At 29.0% G+C, this 23,061-nt stretch overlaps 2 protein-coding genes across 2 annotated transcripts; both read left to right on the top strand.

Annotated features, from left to right (window-relative positions):
• Positions 1 to 10,493: 10,493 nt before the first annotated feature.
• Positions 10,494 to 11,353, top strand: GDU3 (glutamine dumper 3). The gene has a single exon (XM_068607986.2). It carries the CDS (start codon positions 10,595 to 10,597, stop codon positions 11,087 to 11,089), a length of 495 nt encoding a protein of 164 aa, XP_068464087.1. The 5' UTR covers positions 10,494 to 10,594; the 3' UTR covers positions 11,090 to 11,353.
• A 5,870-nt stretch (positions 11,354 to 17,223) lies between these two features.
• Positions 17,224 to 17,856, top strand: LOC137805598 (uncharacterized). Its single transcript, XM_068605539.2, has one exon. The coding sequence runs from the start codon at positions 17,224 to 17,226 to the stop codon at positions 17,854 to 17,856; it is 633 nt and encodes a 210-aa protein (XP_068461640.2).
• Positions 17,857 to 23,061: the final 5,205 nt, after the last annotated feature.

Genomic DNA, 23,061 nt, shown 5'->3' with positions numbered 1-23,061 from the left:
AAAATAAATGTTTAATACAATAAATATCATTATTTTCTATTCATATTACTATAATAACTTAAATAAAAAAAATTGGTTTTAAACATAAAAAATTAATATTTAATATTTAATATTAAAGAAAAACTAAAAGCAAGACTAAATATAAAAAAAGAAACATACAAAAACATAAAAGAAACGCATACAATTATAATACAAAATTAAAACTCAACTTAAAAATTATTGTGTTCATAATTAAAGTAAATTAAATGCTCTAATTCAACCTTTCTAACTATATCAGTTCCATTGAAAATCATAATTTTTTTATAACAAGATAAAATGATAAATAATTATTTTTATTTTTTTCTTATAGTATCATAATGATTGTGCGGTGTCTTATCCAAATGTACTAGTATTTATCTAGTTTTGGGATATTTTTTTTTTCAAGTTTTTAATTAATATTGTATTTTTTTTTCTTAAAAGTTTAAGACATTGTTTGTTTCTCACGATGGAAAGGCGAAGATTTAACCGGCAGCGCAGAAAGTTGAAAAACCAAGATTTTTTTTTGAAAAACACAAAAGTCGAGACAAGTTTTACCTTCAAAACTTTCTTCGCAAATATGCGAAGAAAGTTGTCTACATATATATTTATTTAATTAATTTATTTTATTTAACTTTTTTACCTTTTTATTTATATTTAAATTATCATTATTTTATTTAAAATAAAATTACAATTTAAATATTAAAAATATAATCAAAATTATAAAAAATAATTAATTATATTTTATATATAATAAATTATAAATATTAAAAATAAATATATTTTTTAATAATAAAAAATAAATTTATATAATAATTATATTAATTACAAAATAGTAAAGATAAAATAATAATATTATTTAATAGAAAAATAAGTTTTTATTAAATATTTATAATTATAAATATTTAAATAATATTTAATTAAAAATTTCTAAATATAAGGATAAATTAATAAATTTACATTTTTATTAATTAAAAAAAATATAATTTCAATCACATCCATCACATCACTCACAAACTTTCATAAATTTTTCTCACACTTTCCACTCTATTTACCTTAATTCAAACATCCTAACTTTCTTTACATTTTCTCTTCAAATCATCTCAAATCCACTCCCTCATTTCCACTCTCTGATCCGAACACAGCCTTAGAACACATTTTTGTAAAATATATATATGACGTAATGTTTTTTGAATAATTGAAAAACTAGTGGAGAGAAGAAAAAAAAATCATGTGTACTCTTGTTTTTATTACTATTATACTGTGCGAAAAGAAGTAAGACTAAATGAAAAAGCACTTAAAGTGTATGGTGTTTGAGTTAAAATGATACCAAAAAGCTTGAAAAGTGACAACACGCGTGATTATCCTTTATTTGTTGTAACGGGTATTGAAACTAATTTAGGGGTAGAGGGTGAAACTGATTAGAAAAAAAACGACGTCGTTTAATCTGATCCTGAACAGAGAAAATGGAAAGCTGTAAAGCATATTTACTTTGTATGTTTGTGATTTCCATTGTTAAGCAGCTTTCAAGATTTTTGAGTAAGGTTTGACTCCTTTATCATCTTTAGGTCCATTCTATACCGTGCTATGATTGTGCACAAGTCCATTTCAATTGACAAAAGTTGGCTTCATCATTTCAGATTTGAACATTTGCACGTCTTAAACTCCCTTATCTATTTAAATGCAACTAATTGAATGCAATTGGATCTTTTCGTGTTTGAAGTTTGCATTGAAAGTTTTGGATAAAGTTCTCTAACTACAGCCACCAACTTTGCCCTCCCGTCATTTTCCACTTAAAGCCTGCTTTTTAACTATTTACCAAATACTTATAGAAGAATAGATTTAAAAAAAAAAATGTAATAATCCACGTAGTTGCTGTGATTTCAATCTATAATTAATAAGTTCGGTAAACATTATTCTCCACCCTACTTGTTTTAAATTACTATATGATCATTAATAGTATATTAATTACAAAATTTTTACTTTCATGGCATGTTATGCTAGCAAAAAAATTGCTTGCATAATTGTTTAATTAATTTTGATATATGCGGATCAATAATAACATCAAATATTAAAAATTGTACTTTAAAACTAATTTAACATTATAATATTAACTTATAATATAAGATTTATATTCATGTGTATACTTGTGCATGAGACTATATATTTATGGATAATCTAATAATAGTTTGATGACAAATGACTTGATAAGGTTAACAAACTCTTGTTAGGATAAACTTTAAATGACATTGATAATATATTAAAAAATGAACTTGAAGTCTAACTCAACTTTACAAAATCAACTTATTTATACCACTTATACTATGAAATGTTCTAATATCTAATTGATGTGTGATTTTTAACATGTATAATTTATTAAATAATGAAAATAAAAACATATTAAAAAATAAGATATTTTTATATAAATAATTTATAAATTTTAAGTTTGTTAAAATAGAAGTCACGAGTAATCCTTTAACTTGTTGAAAGTTCAAACATATTAAAATTGAATTATAACTGTTATTTAGTAAAATCAAGTTTTCATAGTTGAATTGATAATTAATAGTAGAAACAACAATCTAGATTGGATCAAGTTTAATCTAGTTTTTTTATTTAATTCAATGGATTGAGTTTATATTTTCTTATTTAGCAACTTAACTCAATTAGGGTTGAGTCTTGGTAGTAATTTAAAAAAAAAATTGTATTCGCTCAAGAAATGTCTCAAAATAAATTATTTGAATGTTTCTTAATAATTATAAGGTAATAAGATATCAATAATATATTTATAAATAATATTTATATTATAAAAAGTTAAATTAAATTTTATAATAAAGTCGTGTTGGGTTAAATTAAATTCAAGGTATTTTATTGAGTTGGTTTGGTAAATTCTTGACTTAACTACAATCTATTTGCATTATATAAATTAATTTTACAAAATTAAAATCAAGGTATTTTATTAATAATCATTTGATAGATACAAGAAAGCTTGTAATGCTAACTTTGAGGTTAACATGAGATATTGCTTCTCTAACAAGGAAATGATTATAATATTTGATAGATACAAGAAGACGTGTAATAGTATAATATGATTTATGTGTGAGTAAATTTTTTCATTTTATATAAGATAATATCTCACAATTTTACAATTTTATCTACAACTAACTTAGAATCTAGTTCAAAAAGATAAAGTGTTTGGTGGAACTTAACAATCCACTATGTTCATCACTTTTACTTCTAACACTTCATACAAGCTATTATATAGTCCTAAACCTTTGTAGTCATTGCTATAAAAAAAAAATCCTAATTATTTAATTTTTTCTTTTTGAAGCTAGAATCCATATTGCATTTTATGAGAGGAGGTAGGGATGCTACTCATTACACAATTATGTGGAGAGTGTTAGCATCGGTTAGGTTATTCAGAGTTTTTGTGACTTTGCTTTTTATTGAATAAAATGTATTATCAATTATGCTAGCAGCTTGTTGGACACTTCTTGTTATTCAACAACTTTTCATCCCTCATTTTTCTCAAAAACTAATGGTCACAATAAAGATGTCTATTGTTTGAAGAATTATGATATACTCAGTTTATTTTTTTTTCTACATTTACTTTCCAATTCCCAATACTATTATTTTAATTATTTTTTACATTATTTAATTACAAAAAATATTTTTTATTATGTATTTTTTTAAAAAAAAACTAGGGAGTTGTGAAAGTATAACTTTTCCTACTTGAAACAATGTCTAGACTTTAAATATAACCTCTTCAATATTGAGGAACACTGGTTTCTATAAAGGAGAAATAAATTTCAATTCTACCAACATTCTTAACTCTTCTTAGTTCCAAACCACAATTGAAGCATTCTCCTAGGTCTTTAAACATTGAAAGTACTTAATCCTCTACAAAAGTGTCAAAACACACTTTTGCCTCTAATTTTCAAATCAAAAACCAATTATCATTTATTTACATGTGAAATGAATGCTTTTATGGAGAACTTCATCATTGAAAGTGAAATGCAAAGTAAAGGAAAATTGATTTCTTATTTAGAAATTAAAAGGGTCATAAGAGTAAAAGATTTTATTTCAGTGCATTTGTAGGTTAGTTATATATCCCTAAAGTGATAGTTGAGAATTAAGGTAGTAAATTATCCATCCTTGTACTTTCAATGTTTAAAAAGATCAAGAATGTTTGACAAGTGATTTTAGGTGTAAGAAAAGTCATGGATATTGGTAGGAATAAAAATTCACCTTTGTTGCAACTATTTGAGATTTGTGGAAAGTGAAGAATGAAAAGTTGTGAGGGAGAAAAAAACAACCCAACAAAGCTCCTAATATAATGAACAATATCTTTTATTCAAGAATGGAGACAAGTCACAAAAGTTTTGAACACTCCAAGAAATGCTTCACTTCCCATTCCCCACGTAATTGTGCAATGGTTAACAACCCCACCTCCTTTCACAAAATGCAACGTAGACACTAGCTTTCATACCACAAAATAAATCAGGTAAAGATGACTATGAAATGTATATACCATGTCATGAAGTGTTAGAAGGGGAAGTCACGGGTCAAAAAGTTATATGATGGATGATTGAGTTTGACCAAACACATGTGACATTTTAACTAAATTCTAAGTTGGTTGTAAATAAAATTAACAAATCAAACACAAATGGTATACATAGTTAATTATGAACTAATATCTTATAATGTCAAAATTTATCCATTTATAAATCAAACTATATTATTAGATTTGTTAAGATAGAAATAGATACTACGACTCACTCCCTTTTTATATAAGCAATATTCTGTATATGGTAATCTCAAAATTTATGATAACATACCATTTTTATATTTGTTAAACTATTATCCGTGTCTTGATTTTGATTGTATAAAAAACCATCTTTGCATTTTTTTTTCTTTTGCTTTAGTAATATGTAAAATCATGTCAAGTAGCGAAGATACTATTGCAGACCACAACAAGAAATTATATTTTTGCTAAACTGAACTGAAAAAAATTCTGTTTGTACTTACTTTAAAATACTTTAATAGAAATTGATTTAAAATTATTTTTATGGACAGCTGAGTAATTTTTTTTTCTAAATTATTGAAAGATACATATCCATAGAAGAAATATTGATAAATTTAATGAATTCTAACAAGTAAATAATAAATGAGCTAGTTAAAAGAATATGTGTATTAAAACAAATATTCACAAGATATATCATCAAATAATAAACAAATTTGAATTCTGTTAAATTTAACTTGTTTTTATCTTGTTTAAAATTAGAGTGACGTTTAAAATAAATTATTGTAGTAATACAGAAGGTTGTAGGTTCACAACCGAGCACTTTTATTAATTTGTCTTTAAATAAGAATTGAGTATATATATATATATAAAATATTGTTTTTACTGAAAATGTATTCGGAAAATGTGTTAGTGAAAATGTTTTATGAAGATATACTTTTAGTTTATCTTCATACAGAGAAAAAAAGTCTATTTGAAAAAGATTCTTCTACTTAAATAAGTAAGAAAAAAAAAATACAATATGTGCACGCTTTAAGTATGAATGTATATAAATTGAATACGACAAAATGTATTACTCAGATAAATTGTATTTATATATCTTTAATGGTCCTTAAACTGACTTATGATAATAATTATGATTCTTAAATAGCCGTTCAAAATGATAATTAGAATACTAAAAGTCTAAGCTATAAACATTTATGATTTTATGACGGGTATATATATATATATATATATATATATATATATATATATATATATATTATAAATCATAATTAATATTATTTTGTAAAATCTGAGTCCAAATTCATTCTTGAAAGAAAATGTAGAATAAAAAAAAGGGACTTCAAATTTCAATCAAATAACATACAGAAAAACCAAAGCAATGCTACTTCAATTCAACTCGCCTCTTGACTCGTTGGGTTTAAAAAATATGCAAGATTAATTATACACACTTAAAAATAGAATCATTCAACTTAATTTATCTGTTCTCATAGGTTAGAGTGGTTGATATGTGGATTCAGCTTTACTTTTCCTAGTTTAGTCCTAAAAAGTGTGACTAATAATTTATATAAACTATTGTTTCTTAATGAGATTTTGTTTCGATTAATTTAAATTGATTTAAAAGATCATAGTGAAAAAATGAAAAATGAATAAAATACTTTTATTTGAGTAATTTAAAAAAATATAATATATAACATAAAATATACAAATAATATAGTCAAATTAAGAAATATAAATGAGTTAAAAATCTAGTTTAAGAAAAACTTAATTGAATAAATTTAAGTAATTAACGGATGAAAAAGGTTAAAAATAAATGTAAAAATATAAAAATCAACTTATTATTTTTTTATAAAATGCTAAATGATAATGAAAATTCATTTAGAGGAAAAAAAAAGTTGTTTACTTATAAAAAAAAATATGTCTATACCATCAAATCCTTCCATAGTGTTTAAGATCTTCGTGCATGGTAACTAATGACAAAAGGTGAGAAGGAAAGATATTACAACTGTTTCCAAGTCAATTGAGATAAAAATTTCATTTTTGTTTGTGGTGGTAGAATTTTGATTTCAACTCTTAGTCTGGAAAGTGGATATTTTATTTACAGAGAATGAGAATAATCATGATCCATTATGACTGTTAATAGACGTTAAATACGTAGTATAATAGAAGTCATACATTTTAGATAATAATGATCATTAAAGAAGTTTTGTATTTATTCATTAAGGATATATTAAAAATAGAAGAAAAAGGTGCAAATAAGAATTAATGTGAGAAAGATAAAAACACTGAAGTATAATAAAAGGTGACGTACAAAATATCACATGAAAAGGGTAATTAAAAGAGTATAAAAGACAAGAGGAAGCGTTGAAGGAAAGTGACATAGGTGTAGTTCACTTAATGATGATTTAAAAAATGTAATTAGTGGGATTTGGTTTGGATTTATACATGAAATCCATTCTGAGCGCATTTGTTTGTTTGGCTTGTTGATATGTTATTGGTAATGAGTTTAACTATAGAATAATGATAGTGGGAGGTGAGTAAGTGAAGATTAAACAGAAAGAAAGGGAGAATATGGAAGTTGTGTATAAAATAATATAGAATTGAAGACGTGGTAAGAGGAAGTGCGGAAAAGGATGTGGTAGTATCCCTGTTGTGAATGTTGTCCTTGGCGTGTACGTTGGGTGGTGGAAGGTGACGATTCACGAAATGGGACCCAAACTTTGAACATAGTCTCTATTATCATTATTCTATTTTTTAACATTTTAATTGGTTAAACTGGACTAAATCAAACTGACGTATCTAACAACTCTCATCAGTTATAAAAGTATAACTGTTTTTAAATTGAACCTGATTTTTCATACACTCATATATATTACAGTAAAAACCCATTTTACTGCCTTACAAATGATAAGATTTGAAATTTACATTCTCCAGTTCTCTTTTGTTTATGATATATCCTTTAGACACTAGCTTTTAGAAAACAATGGGTAGATGATGATTAAACTACCAATATTGAAACTAGGTATACATGATCCACAAATCAGAAGGGAAGCATTAGTTTAAAGGTGTGCGCAACGAATGGGAAACCCAGTGCAAAATGTGGCAGGCAAATCATATACAGTGGAGGAATGGGTTTTTTTTATCACCATTTCCTTCCAAATCAAGAGGTCCATGTCTCCAACCATTTTATGGCACCATGAGGGTACATTACTTTTGCCTTGTTTCGATTCTATATATTTCAATTGTATTTTCACATTTTAACTTAAAAGCAATTAACACTAAAATACAGGGCCACGTACAAAATAACCAACCAAACTCAGATGTGATGACTAGTGATACGTATGCAACAAGTATAACCCAAAAAGCACAAGGTTCATTAATTATGACATGATGGGATGAGGAAGAAGAAACTACACAAATACTTTCCTTTTCTCTTGCCTCCTAAGAACTTAATTATATGATAATTAACAATTGCTAAACAAAATTAATCTTAACAAATTATTTCAATAATGAATGAATTGTTAATGAATTTTTTTTAGATTTACAACATATATCCTAATGCACAGTAAGTTAATATTGCTAGAATTTTTATTAAAATAGACAGCAAAACTTAAGTGTAGTCCACAGCACAAACATGCACACATATATATTAATCTACAATATGATGTAATACTACTTCCTGTGTCGAATATATACTTTAAAAGTTAAAATAATATTAGAGAATGATGCATTGAATTTTATAAGGTATCAAACATTTAGTGCTTCATGATTCTTGTAACAAAATAATTTATAAATAAAAAAGCATGTCTCTCATTATCTAAAATATTATTTAATTTATTAATTATAAAATAAAAAACAATATAAATATGTACCTAGATTCGCAACGGATATGAGTGATGTTTATGCGATAATTATCTCATTCACTAACTAATCTCAAGCCTAGGTTCAAATTTATATTAAAAAAATCTGAAGTCCAATAGATGTAATGTTTCAATCACATTGATATTTTATATGATCAAATAAACCTTTAAATTGAATTTTTTGTTATAAATATCATTACTTGAATGTTTATATTTTAAAAATGCAATTAATAACTGTAAGAGTTATAATGAAAAATCAGGTTCAATTTAAAAACAGTTATACTTTTATAATTGATGAGAGTTGTTAGATACGTCAGTTTGATTTAGTCCAGTTTAACCAATTAAAATGTTAAAAAATGGATTAATGTAATATTTTTAGTTGTATTTTTTTTAGTTTACGTTTATATATTTCATTAAAAATAAGTAACTAATGGAAATATCAAACCAGTTGGATTTGGTGGTTTCCGGACCAAAAATGTCACTGTATAATAAAAAAATGTAGATTATTATAGTAATAAAATGGAAAAATAAAATATCTGTCATAAAATAATAACATATTTTTAAAAATTGAAAGTTAAAATAATTAAAGAAAAAAAAATTGTAAATATTTACCAAATAAAATAAAATAAATTAGAAATATATAAATTTAAAAATTTATTTAACATACTAGGACATTTAACTTTTTAAAGTTGGAGACAGGGATGAATTTGTAACCATGGTTAAATTGTTTTAAGAACTAATAAATAGCCATATTGGAGTATTGATGACGGACCCTTACTTTTATTTGTTTTTGTTTGCAAGTCAGCAACTTTTTGAAAAAATGAAACCGTTTCCACCTTCTTTCTACCCACTCCATTTTTTTATTTCATTCGATCAGATCCTCTGCATCACTTTTTTTTACAGCCAATCAATAGCACAATCCAAACCATTGATTTGTCAGTACATAATAATTTGAGAAAGAGAGAGGCAGCAGATTAGACAATCTGGATCAGTGTACCGAATATGTTGATAACTATAGTGAATCTCCTCCTCTTATTTCTTCCTCTATCATCCAACGGTTTAAAAAGAATTTCTCGTTAGAGTAGGGTGGAGTCGAGGACATATGATTTTTCTCAAACTCATCAGGTGGTATACACAGCAAGCTTACCATATTGGGTCCAGATCTTAATCCATATGATGTCACCTGGTCCTATGTTGCATTAAATTAATATTTTTCATAAAATAACATTATATCATATATATAAATAATACACACTTCTTGGGTATCGCACCCTCTGTTGCATCCCATTTAATAGTTGAATTAGAATAATATAATAAAAATACTTAGATAAAACATCTAATCCGAAGCAGTTAATTAAGGGATGAGGGAATTTTTTATATTGTTATTAATATTATTATTGGACTTTAAATTCTTAATTGTTAAAGAGCAAATCAGAAGGCTCCGAAGTTGGAATCTCCATATCCGGTTCCGGTTCCAATTTTCAATTCCGATATAGGACATAAGCCTAATTGGAGGTATTTTGCTTTATGTTAATATGTGAAGATTATACATTAAAGTTTAGCAGATTACAATAAGTAATCTGGTGAATCATGAAGCATTTGTAGGTTATTTAGAAGTAGAATGGGGTGAGGCAGTTGCAAGGTGTAGTAGATGCAGTCGATCTTATCGGCAACCGATAGATGAATTAAAAAAATAGTGTTGATCTTGCAGCTTTTTCAGGTACTTTATTTGGAATGATAGAGTAATATGAATATGCAGAGGAGAATGGAAATTGTTTTTATTATTTATTTGAGTGTTTGTTTGTTGCGAAACATGCAAGGGCAAGGGGATCATATTCTTCTCCTATTGTGAAATTGACATGACCAGTTCACCCAGAGTGCGCATTTCTTGCGATGATAAATAACTCATAATCCTATCCTCTACAACCCAAAAATTAATATAAAAATAAATTAATCAGGGAAACTCAGAAAGCGTGACCCCACACCACACGTGGGTCCCACTGTTCCTTCCTACTCACCAAAAATGACGACACTACAAACCTCTCTCTCTCTGCAATCAAAACCTTTCTCAGCTCTCTATAAATACTTTCCACCCCACCATCCACCTCTCAACCCAATCTTTCTCCTCTTTTACTTCCAGCAATAATTCTTCTTCTTCTTCTTCTGCATCTTCTCGATTCCTCTGTTTTCTACAAACATGGCTGCATACAGAGAACCCATGAACGTAGGTGATAGAGCCCCGGTTTCTTCGCAGCAGCAACCACACTCGCCATGGCATTCTCCAGTTCCCTACCTATTTGGGGGGCTAGCGGCTATGCTGGGTCTCATAGCCTTCGCTCTGTTGATCCTTGCATGCTCCTATTGGAAGCTCTCCGGGTACCTTGAAGGGAACGGGGAAACAGAACGGGACCTGGAAGCTGGCGAGGGAAAAACGGAACAAGACCAGAAACCTCAGAGACAGTATGAGGAGAAGATCCTGGTGATCATGGCCGGCCAAGAGAAACCAACATTCTTAGCCACTCCGAGCGTCTCTTCTTCAAGCTGCAGCACTAGCAGGTCCTCTTCCTTCGGTGACAACACCAGCACCTGCACCTGCGAAGAGACGCAAAAATCTCTGGAAATGGCACAGACCGCAAAAGAGGGAAGTGCAGAGAGCGGGACCACCGAAACCTCGTCGGATCAGCACCCTTGATCGATGAGCCAAACATGTGGACATGTTGGGGGATTTTGTTTTGTAGCCGGGTTGCTTTCGTGCTAAAAGCAAAGCTGGTGACACCTGTGATTTTTGGGTGTCTCTCTAGGTAGCTAGGTTGCATGTTCAACAATTGGCAGTGAATGGCGATATAGGGATTCCGAATCTCTTCTCCTTTTCTCTTTCTTCTCTGTACATTATTTCGGGAATGTAAATTGTTTGAGGTGGAACTGGAATGGAATGAATTCTCTTGCTGTTTCGCAATTTCTGTTTTTCGGTGTTCGTTTTCTCCCACTGAGATTATATCGGTGAACTGAACTGTAATCACTTGTTAGTCTCTGGAACAAAACAGAAGGGGACAAAAGGAGAAAAAAAAAAGATGGGGGCAGAGAGAATTTAAGAGAGTTTAACAGTTTTCTTGTTTTTGTTATTTGATTGATTGTAAGACGTGGAGAGGTGGGGAACGTCTTCTTCTTGTATTGAGAAGAAGGAAAGTGTGATGTGTCTGATGCGGCGAGAGGAAGTTGGGAAATGCAGTGGCGGCACTGTTCCTCGAGGGACTAACTTTCAATTCGGTTTCTTTCATTTATTATTCTCCTTTTCGGCTTATTCTGTTTGCGACATGCATTATTCATAAGTTGGGGATGAAAACAGTCCCTGGAAATGCTCAACACAAGCTGTTTTGAACTCTTGCATTATCATTCTATGGTCTATAGAATAATGGTTTTGTTGTTTCAAAACACTTTTTTCATAACTTACCCCCTGCGCTGCATCTGGATCGGTTTTATTACGTTCTAGAATTCACACCCTCTGCAGTTTTATAATTTTTATACTATTTTCTTATTGATTTTATAGACTTTTTTTTGATGTCGTGAGGTCTGGAATAACCTTTTTATTGGGATCCTTTTATTGATTGATATTCTTTCCAGGCATTGAATTGAAGCAGTGGGGTAAGGCTGACGGTAGTGTGGGTTTAATGCATGTTGATGCTGTGTCTGCAAAAATCACGATAAACACTAAACACAATAGTTCGTATTGGTACTTGCAAAGTATATCGTACACCACCTTTTCTTTTTCTAATTTCTTGTTATTTTTCACATTTTGTTGTACTCTATTGTTTTCCTTTATTGTTTCCCTCTCTTTCTTTACCTAAAAAATTAGATGTATAGATTTTAGCATTTTCCTATCTATAGACAGCAGTCAGATAGTGTAACAGAAAAAATGCCTTTGGCGCTGATTTTCTTTTACCGCTTTGTATTTTCATCCATTTAATATAATTTTAGTTTCTTTAAATGAAATTATAAATAACTTCTGTTATATTAAATTATATATAGAGCCGTGCAGTTATAGTTTGATTATGAGCACTAAATTGGTTGTTAAATAATTTGATTGGGGCACGAAACATTTAATCATATATGGGGACTTTATAAACGGACAGAAGAATGAATTAATCACACCATTAACTCACGTTTATAATAATCCCTTTTATCTCTCTTTCTAATAAATTTTCCACAAATTACCTTAAACAATCATTTTCCAATAAAAGAAATCACTATGCGGTAATATTAATAGCGTTTGTGTATATATAAGTTATATTAATAGTGATATTGATATGGGGAACTAAATGACAACAGCAAATGGGTGGTACTTACATATTCCCTCAAAAAAGTTAAGGGTAAAGTGTGGAGAGAAATATAAAATAGACACATAATCCTTTAATTCTTGTAGTTTTTCGACCAAAGCAAAAAGAAAAATAGAGGAATCTTTGTACAATAATGCCAATGGGTGAGGTTGAGTTCATTGTTTCCTATTCTTTCCCTTCTTAAGCAAATATAATACTTGCCAACTGTATGTGAGAAATTTTTTGGGCTTGCTTTCGTTAAAGTAACACCATGCAAAAAGAAAATATCTTTTAAAAATTTTATTTGTGTTAATTATGTTATTAGCCAGCACTACTCTAGCAAGTCCCTTGAAAAGAAAAAAAAGAAGATAAAAAGATGATGACAACGCTTCCATTGTTGTTTGACTTGAGCTTCTATACTTTTTTTGCATAGAAAATGCTTCCTCCAATTGCATAGTGTAGCGCACCATATACCTTTTATAGGGTAGACCTTGATGTTCTCCTTCACCAAAAATATTGTTCACCCATAATCTTCAAGGTCTAAATCATGCACAAGTTATTTCTAAAAATTATATGCATATATATTGAAAGCGTAGCAAAATTAAACCCACAATAAACTTCTCCGATTCATCTTTCGGTTTACACTGCCCAATATATTCAACAAGTCTACGAAATCGAAATTTAAACCAATACGAATATGAAGCAAAAAGATAGCGAAAACTTGGTTCCGTGTAGTATTAAAATAGGTTCCACAATAAGAAAGCACACAAGCACACACATAAAACAACAAAATGCATGATAGTTGACAAATGAATTCTCTTGCCATATTCTGGTAACTGTTTTGCTCTAAACCTATGATTTAGGGAAAGGAAAATGCTAATTTAAGTGATGGTGTCTCTTTAAACAAAGAAAAAAGGAAACCTAATCTTGAAATCATTATCATTAGGCTTACTGATTGAGGGATTAAGTAAACTTAACAATATAATATAAAGTATATCCATTACCCGAATCTAAGCAAAAACTTTCACTGTCACATTTTCCCTTCTTTACAACTTATAAAAATTAAGGAAATTCACCTTCAATCCAAAACTATGATGTTACATATTGCCCATTTCTCCGTATTCTCAGGATATGATCAAATTATTTCATGGGATCCACTTTTACCTTCAAATATGTGCCACACTACATCATTGGATTATATTTGGCTGTTTCTGTTTGCCTTAGGTGATAGCCTTATATTCTAAAATAATATATATATATATATATATATATATATATATATATATATATATATAAAAGTTGTCATTTTAAGAATTGGGATGAAAGAAGCAAAACATTAGAAGAGAAAGTAACAACTATATATAGTGATGTGATTAATATGGTGGTCTTTAGCTTGTATGGGCATGAAATCGCATAACGCTCATTGTTGTTGTTAGGGCTTTATTGACGACACTGATAAAATGAAATTGTCTGTTAAGAAATCTTTGCATTGTCAAAGAAAGTATATGCATGTATATATGTGGTATCAATCAAAAGAAAACAGAAGTTGCATATAAAGAATGAAAGAAAACGAAAATTGAACAATATCTTATTGCTATGTATAGAGCGTGAAAGTCATAGAGGGTAAAATTTAGTAAGACAGAAATATTGATATGATTATCAAATATGCACAAGCAACCTTTTGAGGTTTTTCCTTATCTATAATGATGTCGTCATGTAACAATTTATTTGATTTACTCGTGATTCTATTATCCGTATATATTGACAGTCCTAGGTGTAATTGAGCGTGATGATTATGATGTTTGAGCAATGTTGGTTAATGTATGATTGGTCAATGTATATTTATGATGGTGGCACCAAGTTGTTCCCATAATAGCAAAATGTGACTAGAAAAACTAAATTTGCATACGCCTGAACAGAAGAATGCAAAATGGCATAACAGTAAGCTCCAATAGGGTGAGCAGCACCCACCTATTTGTTCTAATTTTGGGCCAAGTGAGTGGTGCTATTAATCATGCTGTGTCGCATCCTCATGGGATGCCCTACGTCAAATTAATTAATTAATCTTTCTTATATATACATATAACACCTACTCAAATTTATTGATCTTTGACGATGATGGTGAATAATTGAAGTGATTACATCAAGGTTCAAATATATTATAATGAAACAAATCGCTTGGTTATGATGTGTGGAGATTCTTGTGGGTGTAAAGAGAAAGTTGTGGATTTAAGGACGATGAAGGTACCAATAATTGTCACTCGCCGCCCATTGGCTACTTACGTCAAATCAAAACATTCCCAACAGTAAATTATGATTATGACCACAAATAATAAACCCAACTTCTATAACTTATATTTATATAACTTATATTAATGTATAAATATTGATAACATTATGAAGTTATGTGACTTTATTGATCAAATACTTTTTTTATTAAATATCAGTAAATTATGTTTTTAATTTAATCTGCTTTTGTCAATTTTTTATTTATAATTTTTATTGTTATACTTTAATTCTTCTAAAATTGGTATGTGTTTTATTTTGTATGATTTTCAATTTATTATTTAAATATATTCAATTTCAAATTTTACATCCTTTTTAATATTATTTTCAATTTTATAATTTTATTTTCATAATTAATCATCTTTCAATTTTAATTGATATTTATTTTTATTAAAATAAAATAAAAAATATTTTTATAATTTACTTTATTATCCAATTTATTAAATTTTTTAATTGTATCTGTATTCTATTTTTTAATCTAAATAATTTATCATTTTCATTTCTTTTTTCTAACACACATCTCATACTTCAATAAATTAATATTTTATTTATTTTTGTTTTATTTATTAATTTAAAATATTATTATATTATTATAAGAATTTGTTAAATATTTTTTTTTTACTGTAGATGGCGTTAAAGAAATTTTTCTCTATTTGCTTACCAGGTTAGTATTAGTTTTAAAAAATTATGAAACTATTTCAGTCATATTGCTTCAATAATATAGTGCAGGTTACACATGATATAGTGTGCAGGAAGAAAAAAAAAACCCTTTCACAATGGACTTGAGTATATGGCTAGATAAGGCCCAATCAAAGATTTTATGGTTAACAATAGTACATTTTAAAACTAGCAGTTGAAGCACAGTGCATATGATATGATCATAACATGTGAGTATCTTGTTACTCTGTTGGAAAGTGTACCAAATTTTTTCAAGCAAAATATAACATATGAAAAGTGTTCTGATTTATCACTATATAGGTAACTTAGTCAATGAAATCAATAATTAAACCAAAGATTCGACTAAATATTACAAAATTGTTTGATTTCGAATCCTTTGGAGTATATGAAAAATAATGGTATATTGGTAATTTCTTTTGATATATACTTAAAAATTCTTCTACTATCATTATTGTGTGTAATTTTTTTGCCCAAAATTTCATCTTTTTTTAAAAAAAATTTATTGCTTCATTTACTTTTATACTTTATCGCATTTCTTTCAAATATATTTTTCTTGACTTTCATGTCTTTTAACTTATTAAATTTTATATTCTTTTATTAATTTCCCTCCCTTTCATCTACATCACTCCTGATTAATACATGTGATCTTTCACTCTTTTTTTACAAAAAGTTGCAATTAAAAGTTAGTTATTCTTTAAATTAAAGATATATGTTTTGAGAAAAAGTTACAGGTCATATCTTTAATCAACTTATGACTAAAACAGGCTTTTCAAGATGACAATGAAGACGTTTACGGAAGAGGTAGCAATTAAAGTGATATAAGGGCTTAATATTAACGCAACTTTGTCCTAAACTTATATATAATGGGGTAATTATGTTTTTTTTCATACACTATAACACACGAAATTGATTTTTGTTTTTTATTTAAATTTTATATCATTCAGAGATACCTATAGTGTATGCATGATTGGAATAAAATTTTCTAGATGTAAAATAATTGTTACTTTTTTATAAAAAAAATTATTAGTTTTTCTAAAATTTATTGTTATTTTGATTTCATAATGATGTTCACTATAATTACTTTTAATGATTTGATAAACTAGAATTTCAAGTGGAATAAATTTTAAATATAAAATAATTTATTTCAATCATTTTCATACTACTAGCATTTGAATAGTCTAAAGTTTGGATAAGAGACAAACTATTAAAGGATACTGATACATAGTTACAAAAGGATCCTAATATTAATTGGGAGTCTTTTCTAATTATCAGTGTTATTTCTCTTTATAGAAGGGAATAACCTTTATTTTATTTTTGTGTGTTATGATTATAGTATTTAATATTGATTATTTCCTTCTTTAGTTAAACCCTAGAATGAGTGTACTACCTGTATATATTCAGACCATCTGTTTTGATTTGAATAACAAGAAAGAAGAGATATTCATTCTCATATCCTTTGTCTTCAGTTTACTCTTTTGTTCATCTCTTTGTTCATCTCTGTTCTATTTTGTAATATGGTATCAGAGCTCTCTGCTTGCTACATTTATTCATGGGTGAAGTTGATGATCCCTCACAAGATCTTAGTTCACCTTACCATGTTAGTTCATCAGATAATCCTTCCTTTCTTATTGTCCCTATTATTCTTGAGGGACTAAATTATCATCATTGGTCTCGTTCGTTTCAAATGAGCCTAATTTCAAAGAACAAAATAGGTTTCATTGGTGGAACTATAGAAGCTCCCAATCGTACCAAATCATTGTTTCCAACATGGCAGAGAGCCAATATGTTGGTTGTTTCGTGGATTCTCAAGGTTATTTCTCAATCCATCGCGCAGAGCATCATCTGTATGAACAATGCCTTTGACATATGGAATGATTTAAAGGAAAGGTTCTCACAAGGAGACATGATTCATGTTTCTGATATCCAGGAGATGATTTCTTCTTTTAAACAAGGTGAGTTGATTGTTACAAACTATTTCACTCAGTTAAAAATTCTATGGGATGAACTTGATCTTTTCCGCCCGCTATCCGCTTCTTCATGTGCCTCTAAATGCAATACTCTTGTGAATGTTTCTAAATATAAAACACAAGACCAGATTATCAAATTTCTAAGGGGGCTAAATGATAATTATTCGACTGAGAACTCAAATTCTATTGATGGACCCTTTGCCATCCTTGAATAAAGTTTGCTCTCTTGTTACACAACAAGAGAGGCAAATATTTGGTGATCAATCCAAGGCAATGATTGCTACTAGCAAAGGAGGTTATAAAAACAATGCTACAACCTATGGCAGAGGTGCTGGATACGGAAGAGGAAGTAATGGAAGAGGATATACTTCCAAAATTTGTAGTCATTGTGGAAGGACAGGGCATACCATTGATACATGCTATAAAAAGCATGGCTTTCCACCTCATTTCAAGTTCAAAAATCAGAATCATGATCAGAGTCATACTAATGCAGTTTTTCAGAATACAAATTTCAATAATAATGAGCAGAATCATGAAGGTTCAAGGTCAGAAGTGGAGTCTCAACAAATTGGTTTTACTCCTGAGCAGTATCAAACATTGTTAGCTCTTTTACAACAGACCAAATCCAGTGGCAATGCTTCTAATCAAGTCTCTATTATTCCCTTCAATCCCTCCAATCAAACAGGTAATAATTTTATTTCTTCTTTTAGTTCTTGGATTATTGATAGTGGTGCTACTGATCACATTTGTTCATCCTTAACTTATTTCACTTCATATCATCAAATTGATCCTATTTATGTCAAATTACCAAATGGAAATCAAGTCATTGCCAACTATTCTGGAAGTGTTTTTCTCAATCAAAATCATGTCATAGACCATGTTTTGTACATTCCTTCTTCAATTTTAATCTTCTTTCCGTAGCAAAATTGATTGATAAACTATCTTGTGTTCTTACCTTTGACTCTAATGGTTGTCACATTCAAGACAAAATAACAATGAAGATGATTGGAATTGCTAAGACACAAGATAGACTTTATATACTCAGGATCCCATCTTACCAGAAATTTCAAATTAAACCCCTTGAATGTACACACACCATCAATACTGTTAATTTCAGTGCTAGTGATCTAGAAACCCTTTGGCATTTTCGATTAGGTCATATTTCAAATAAATGTATTGATGTTATCAAGAATAAATTTCCTTTTGTTAAATATAACAAATCTTTTGTTTGTGATGTTTATCATTTTGCAAAGCAAAAAAGACTTTCTTTTCCTATTAGTACTTCTAAATCAAAAAAATGTTTTGATTTGATTCATGTAGATGTTTGTGGACCATACTCAATACCATCAATTCATGGTCATAAATATTTCTTGACCATAGTTGATGACTATTCGAGGTACACATGGATTTTTCTTTTGAAACAAAAATCTGTTGTTAAGGTTTTGGAAAATTTTGTTATTTTTGTTCAAACACAGTTTGAGACAACAATAAAAATAATAAGAAGTGATAATGGAACTGAATTTTTCATGACTAAGTTTTTTGTCAGTAAAAGAATAATACATCAAACATCATGTGTCAATACTCCACAACAAAATAGTATAGTTGAAAGGAAACATGGTCATTTATTAGATGTAGCAAGAGCTCTTATGATACAATCTCATTTACCCAAAATTTATTGGTCATATTCTGTGATACATGCTGCGCATATTATAAACATGCTTCCCACACCTGTTTTAAACTATTCTTCTCCTCATGAAATGCTTTTCAAAACTGATGCAAATTTTAATTGATTAAAGGTGTTTGGTTCTTTATGTTATGCTAGCACCTTGTCAACAAATAGAAGAAAATTTGATCCAAGAGCATCAAAATGTGTTTTTATTGGTTTTCAACGGGGGACAAAAGGATATATTTTGTTGAATATTCAATCAAGAGAAATTTTTGTGTCTAGAGATGTTGTCTTTTATGAACATGTTTTTCCATACCAAAGGGTTCAAGATAATAGCAATGAAACTAACAATCCCGACGTTAATGATCAAATTTTGTTTGCTGAAGATCAATTTGTCTTAAGTCAGCCATCACAAGCTATTCTTGCACCTTGTGATAATACACCTTGTGATAATGTTGAAAATAGTAGTGATAATAATTGTGAGTCACAAATTGAGGTTTCAGAAGAAGATTGTTCCCATATAGACCAAAACCTCAATGAAAATCATGATATAGAACAAAGTTCTGAATCAGATCCATCTGTCCAAATGAGCACAAGAATAAAAAAATCACCTGAGTATTTAAAGGATTATCATTGTAATCTTAATGTTTCCAGTACATCTTCAAGCGTTAAATATCCTTTGAATTCTGTTTTGTCTTATAGCAATTTATCACCTTCTTACAAATCTTTTGTTATGTCTCTTTCTTCACATGTTGAGCCAAACACTTATTTTGAAGCTGTGAAACATGACTGTTGGAGAAAAGCTATACAATGTGAGATATCTGCTTTAGAGTCAAATCAAACTTGGGAGACTGCTCTTCTGCCTCAGAACAAAGTTGCCATAGGTTGCAAATGGGTATTCAAAATAAAATATAAGGCTGATGGAACAATTGAAAGGTATAAAGCAAGGTTAGTGGCAAAGGGATATACACAAACAGAAGGCATTGACTACCTCGATACTTTCTCTCGAGTAGCAAAGATGACCACCATAAGGTTGCTTCTTTCTTTAGCTTCTATTTATAATTGGGAATTGAAACAATTAGACATAAACAATGCCTTTTTACATGGAGATTTGAAAGAAGATGTATACATGGTTGCTCCTCCTGGATTGACTTCTATTCCACCAGGAAAAGTTTGTAAACTAAAAAGGGCTTTATATGGCCTTAAACAAGCCAGCAGAGAATAGTTTGCCAAACTGTCATCATTTTTGCTTTCTATGGGATATACTCAATCTATGAATGATCATTCCTTGTTCATTAATTCTTCTGAAGGATCTTTTACAGCATTATTGATATATGTGGATGATATAATATTGGCAGGAAATGATAAAGAAGAGATTGTTCGAATCAAACAAGCCTTGAATCAGACATTCAAGATTAAAGATCTTGGGAATTTAAGATACTTTCTTGGTCTAGAAGTAGCAAGAAGTAAGACAGGAATAATGGTAAATCAAAGGAAATATGCATTGGAATTATTAACCGATGCAGGTCTTTTAGCCTGCAAACCTGCACCCACTCCTATTGATAATCATGAGAAATTCTCTTCTACTGGAAGTCTTCCTTTCACAGATATTCAAGCCTACAGAAGATTGATTGGAAGGCTTATGTATCTCACTAATACCCGACCTGACATAACATTTTCTGTGCAACAACTTTCTCAGTTTCTTGCTAAGCCTACAATTGTTCACTATAATGCAGCGATTAGAATTCTCAGATATATCAAAGGGGCTCCAAGTCTTGGTCTATTTTTCTCTTCCACTACTTCTGTTCATCTCAAAGCCTTGTGTGATAGTGATTGGGGCATCTGCAGTGATTCAAGACAATCAGTGACTGGTTTTAGTGTGTATCTTGGGAATTCTCTCATATCTTGGAAATCAAAGAAGCAAGGAACAATATCAAAGAGTTCTTGTGAAGCTGAATACAGGACTGTTACATGTGAAATTCAATGGCTAACTTATCTTCTTCAAGATTTCAAAGTTCCTTTTGAGCAACCATCTCTTTTATACTGTGATAATGACTCAGCAAGATACATTGCAGCAAATCCAGTATTTCACGAGCGTACAAAACATATAGAAATAGATTGTCACGTGGTCAGAGAAAAATTAAAGAAGGGTCTCATCCATTTGCTTCCCATTTCCACCACATAGCAACTGACTGATATTTATACCAAAACTTTAAGTCCTCAATCTTTTAAGAATATTTGTTTCAAGCTGGGTCTCATCAATATTTGCTCTCCAACTTGTGGCGGGGTATTAAAGGATACGGATACCAGAGTTACAACAGAAGGATCCTAATATTAATTGGGAGTCTTTTCTAATTATTTGTTTCTCTTTATAGAGAAACATAATTAGGTGTCTTTTCTAATTATCAGTTATTTCTCTTTATAGAAGGGAATAACCTTTATTTTATTTTTTTATTTTTGTGTGTTATGATTCTAGTTAAATCCTAGAATGAGTGAAGAGATATTCATTCTCATATCCTTTGTCTTCAGTTTACTCTTTTGTTCATCTGTGTTCCCTTTTGTTCATCTCCGTTCTATTTTATAATATGGTATGAGAGCTCTGATCAGAGCTCTGCTTGCTACATTTATTCATGGGTGAAGTTATAATTTTTAAGGTTATAATACAGAAACGAAAAACATATTTAAGATTTAAATTTTTATCATCTTTTATTATTATTATTCAATTTTTAACAGAAGTTGAATTAATTTTTAATGAAATAACATTCTTCAATTAAATGGTTAATTCACAAAAATTTAGTATTAAAATTTAACATAACTAATAAGATGTATACATTTACCGAGATATTTAAAAAGTTAACAAAAAACTTTCAAATAAGGTTGAAAATGTAGAGTTGTGACTACTTTTATTTGTCGATGAGCTTTTGGAAAAGTTCCTAAAACTGTATCTGAAACCAAATTTCAAGTTTAGAAATGGATTATACGTAAGAAAAATATTAATACCTAGGACATGTATTAAAAATGGTTGGCTGGAATTAGAAATCTCATTTTAATTTGAAGTTCTTCACAAGTCTACTTGACCCACTATATCGTTGTTTTTGGGAATGTTTTTTTCTTGCATCTTATCAAATTCTTCCTATATTTTATGGATTATTTTTTTTGGAAGCTCTCTAGAGTATATTTTTTGAAATTCAACAGATGTATTTTAGGAAAAAAAATTCTGAAAAAAGATTTCCAAGAATATTTTTTTTGGATATGTTTCAGAATGTATTTTCTAGAATAACTTTCCTGGAGTGTGTTTTGAAAAGAACTTTTGCAATATAGACGAATTAGAAATTTCACTTATTTTAAGACATGCAGGAAAAACTTTCTATTTTATGGCATGCAGGAAAAACTTTGATAGGTGCAAGAAAAAACACCTTTACCCTTGACAAGATTTTTCGGTTCATTCTGATGGGCTGAACCTAAATGTTTTTATTTTAAAAAAGTTTTTTTTTTTATTTACTTTGTCTTTAGACTTAGCTGAGTGTACGAATGGTCCATGTGAGAAAAAAAATGGGTTTGATAATTGGCAAACAAAATGCAACAATTCTGAGCTCTAATTATCTCCTCTAGTTCATAACTGCTTCTGATATATGGTCCTTAGAGTGGAATGTAAAGATATTATATCATAAATAAATAAAAAAGTAAGCATCACAAATATCAACTCCTCATCATTTAGATTTATAGTATGGATTAGTTTACCATTTTACTTTGT

The sequence above is a fragment of the Phaseolus vulgaris genome, chromosome 3 (genome assembly GCF_051622355.1).
Source record: "Phaseolus vulgaris cultivar YP4 chromosome 3, ASM5162235v1, whole genome shotgun sequence".
NCBI lineage: Eukaryota > Viridiplantae > Streptophyta > Magnoliopsida > Fabales > Fabaceae > Phaseolus > Phaseolus vulgaris.
Note: the sequence above shows the minus strand (reverse complement) of the source record. Positions and strands in the feature narration are given on the sequence as shown.

What these genes read in the sequence shown, in the direction of transcription:
- GDU3 (XM_068607986.2), top strand. Translation starts at nt 10,595, where the DNA reads ATGGCTGCATACAGAGAACCCATGAACGTAGGTGATAGAGCCCCGGTT.
- LOC137805598 (XM_068605539.2), top strand. Translation starts at nt 17,224, where the DNA reads ATGGGTGAAGTTGATGATCCCTCACAAGATCTTAGTTCACCTTACCAT.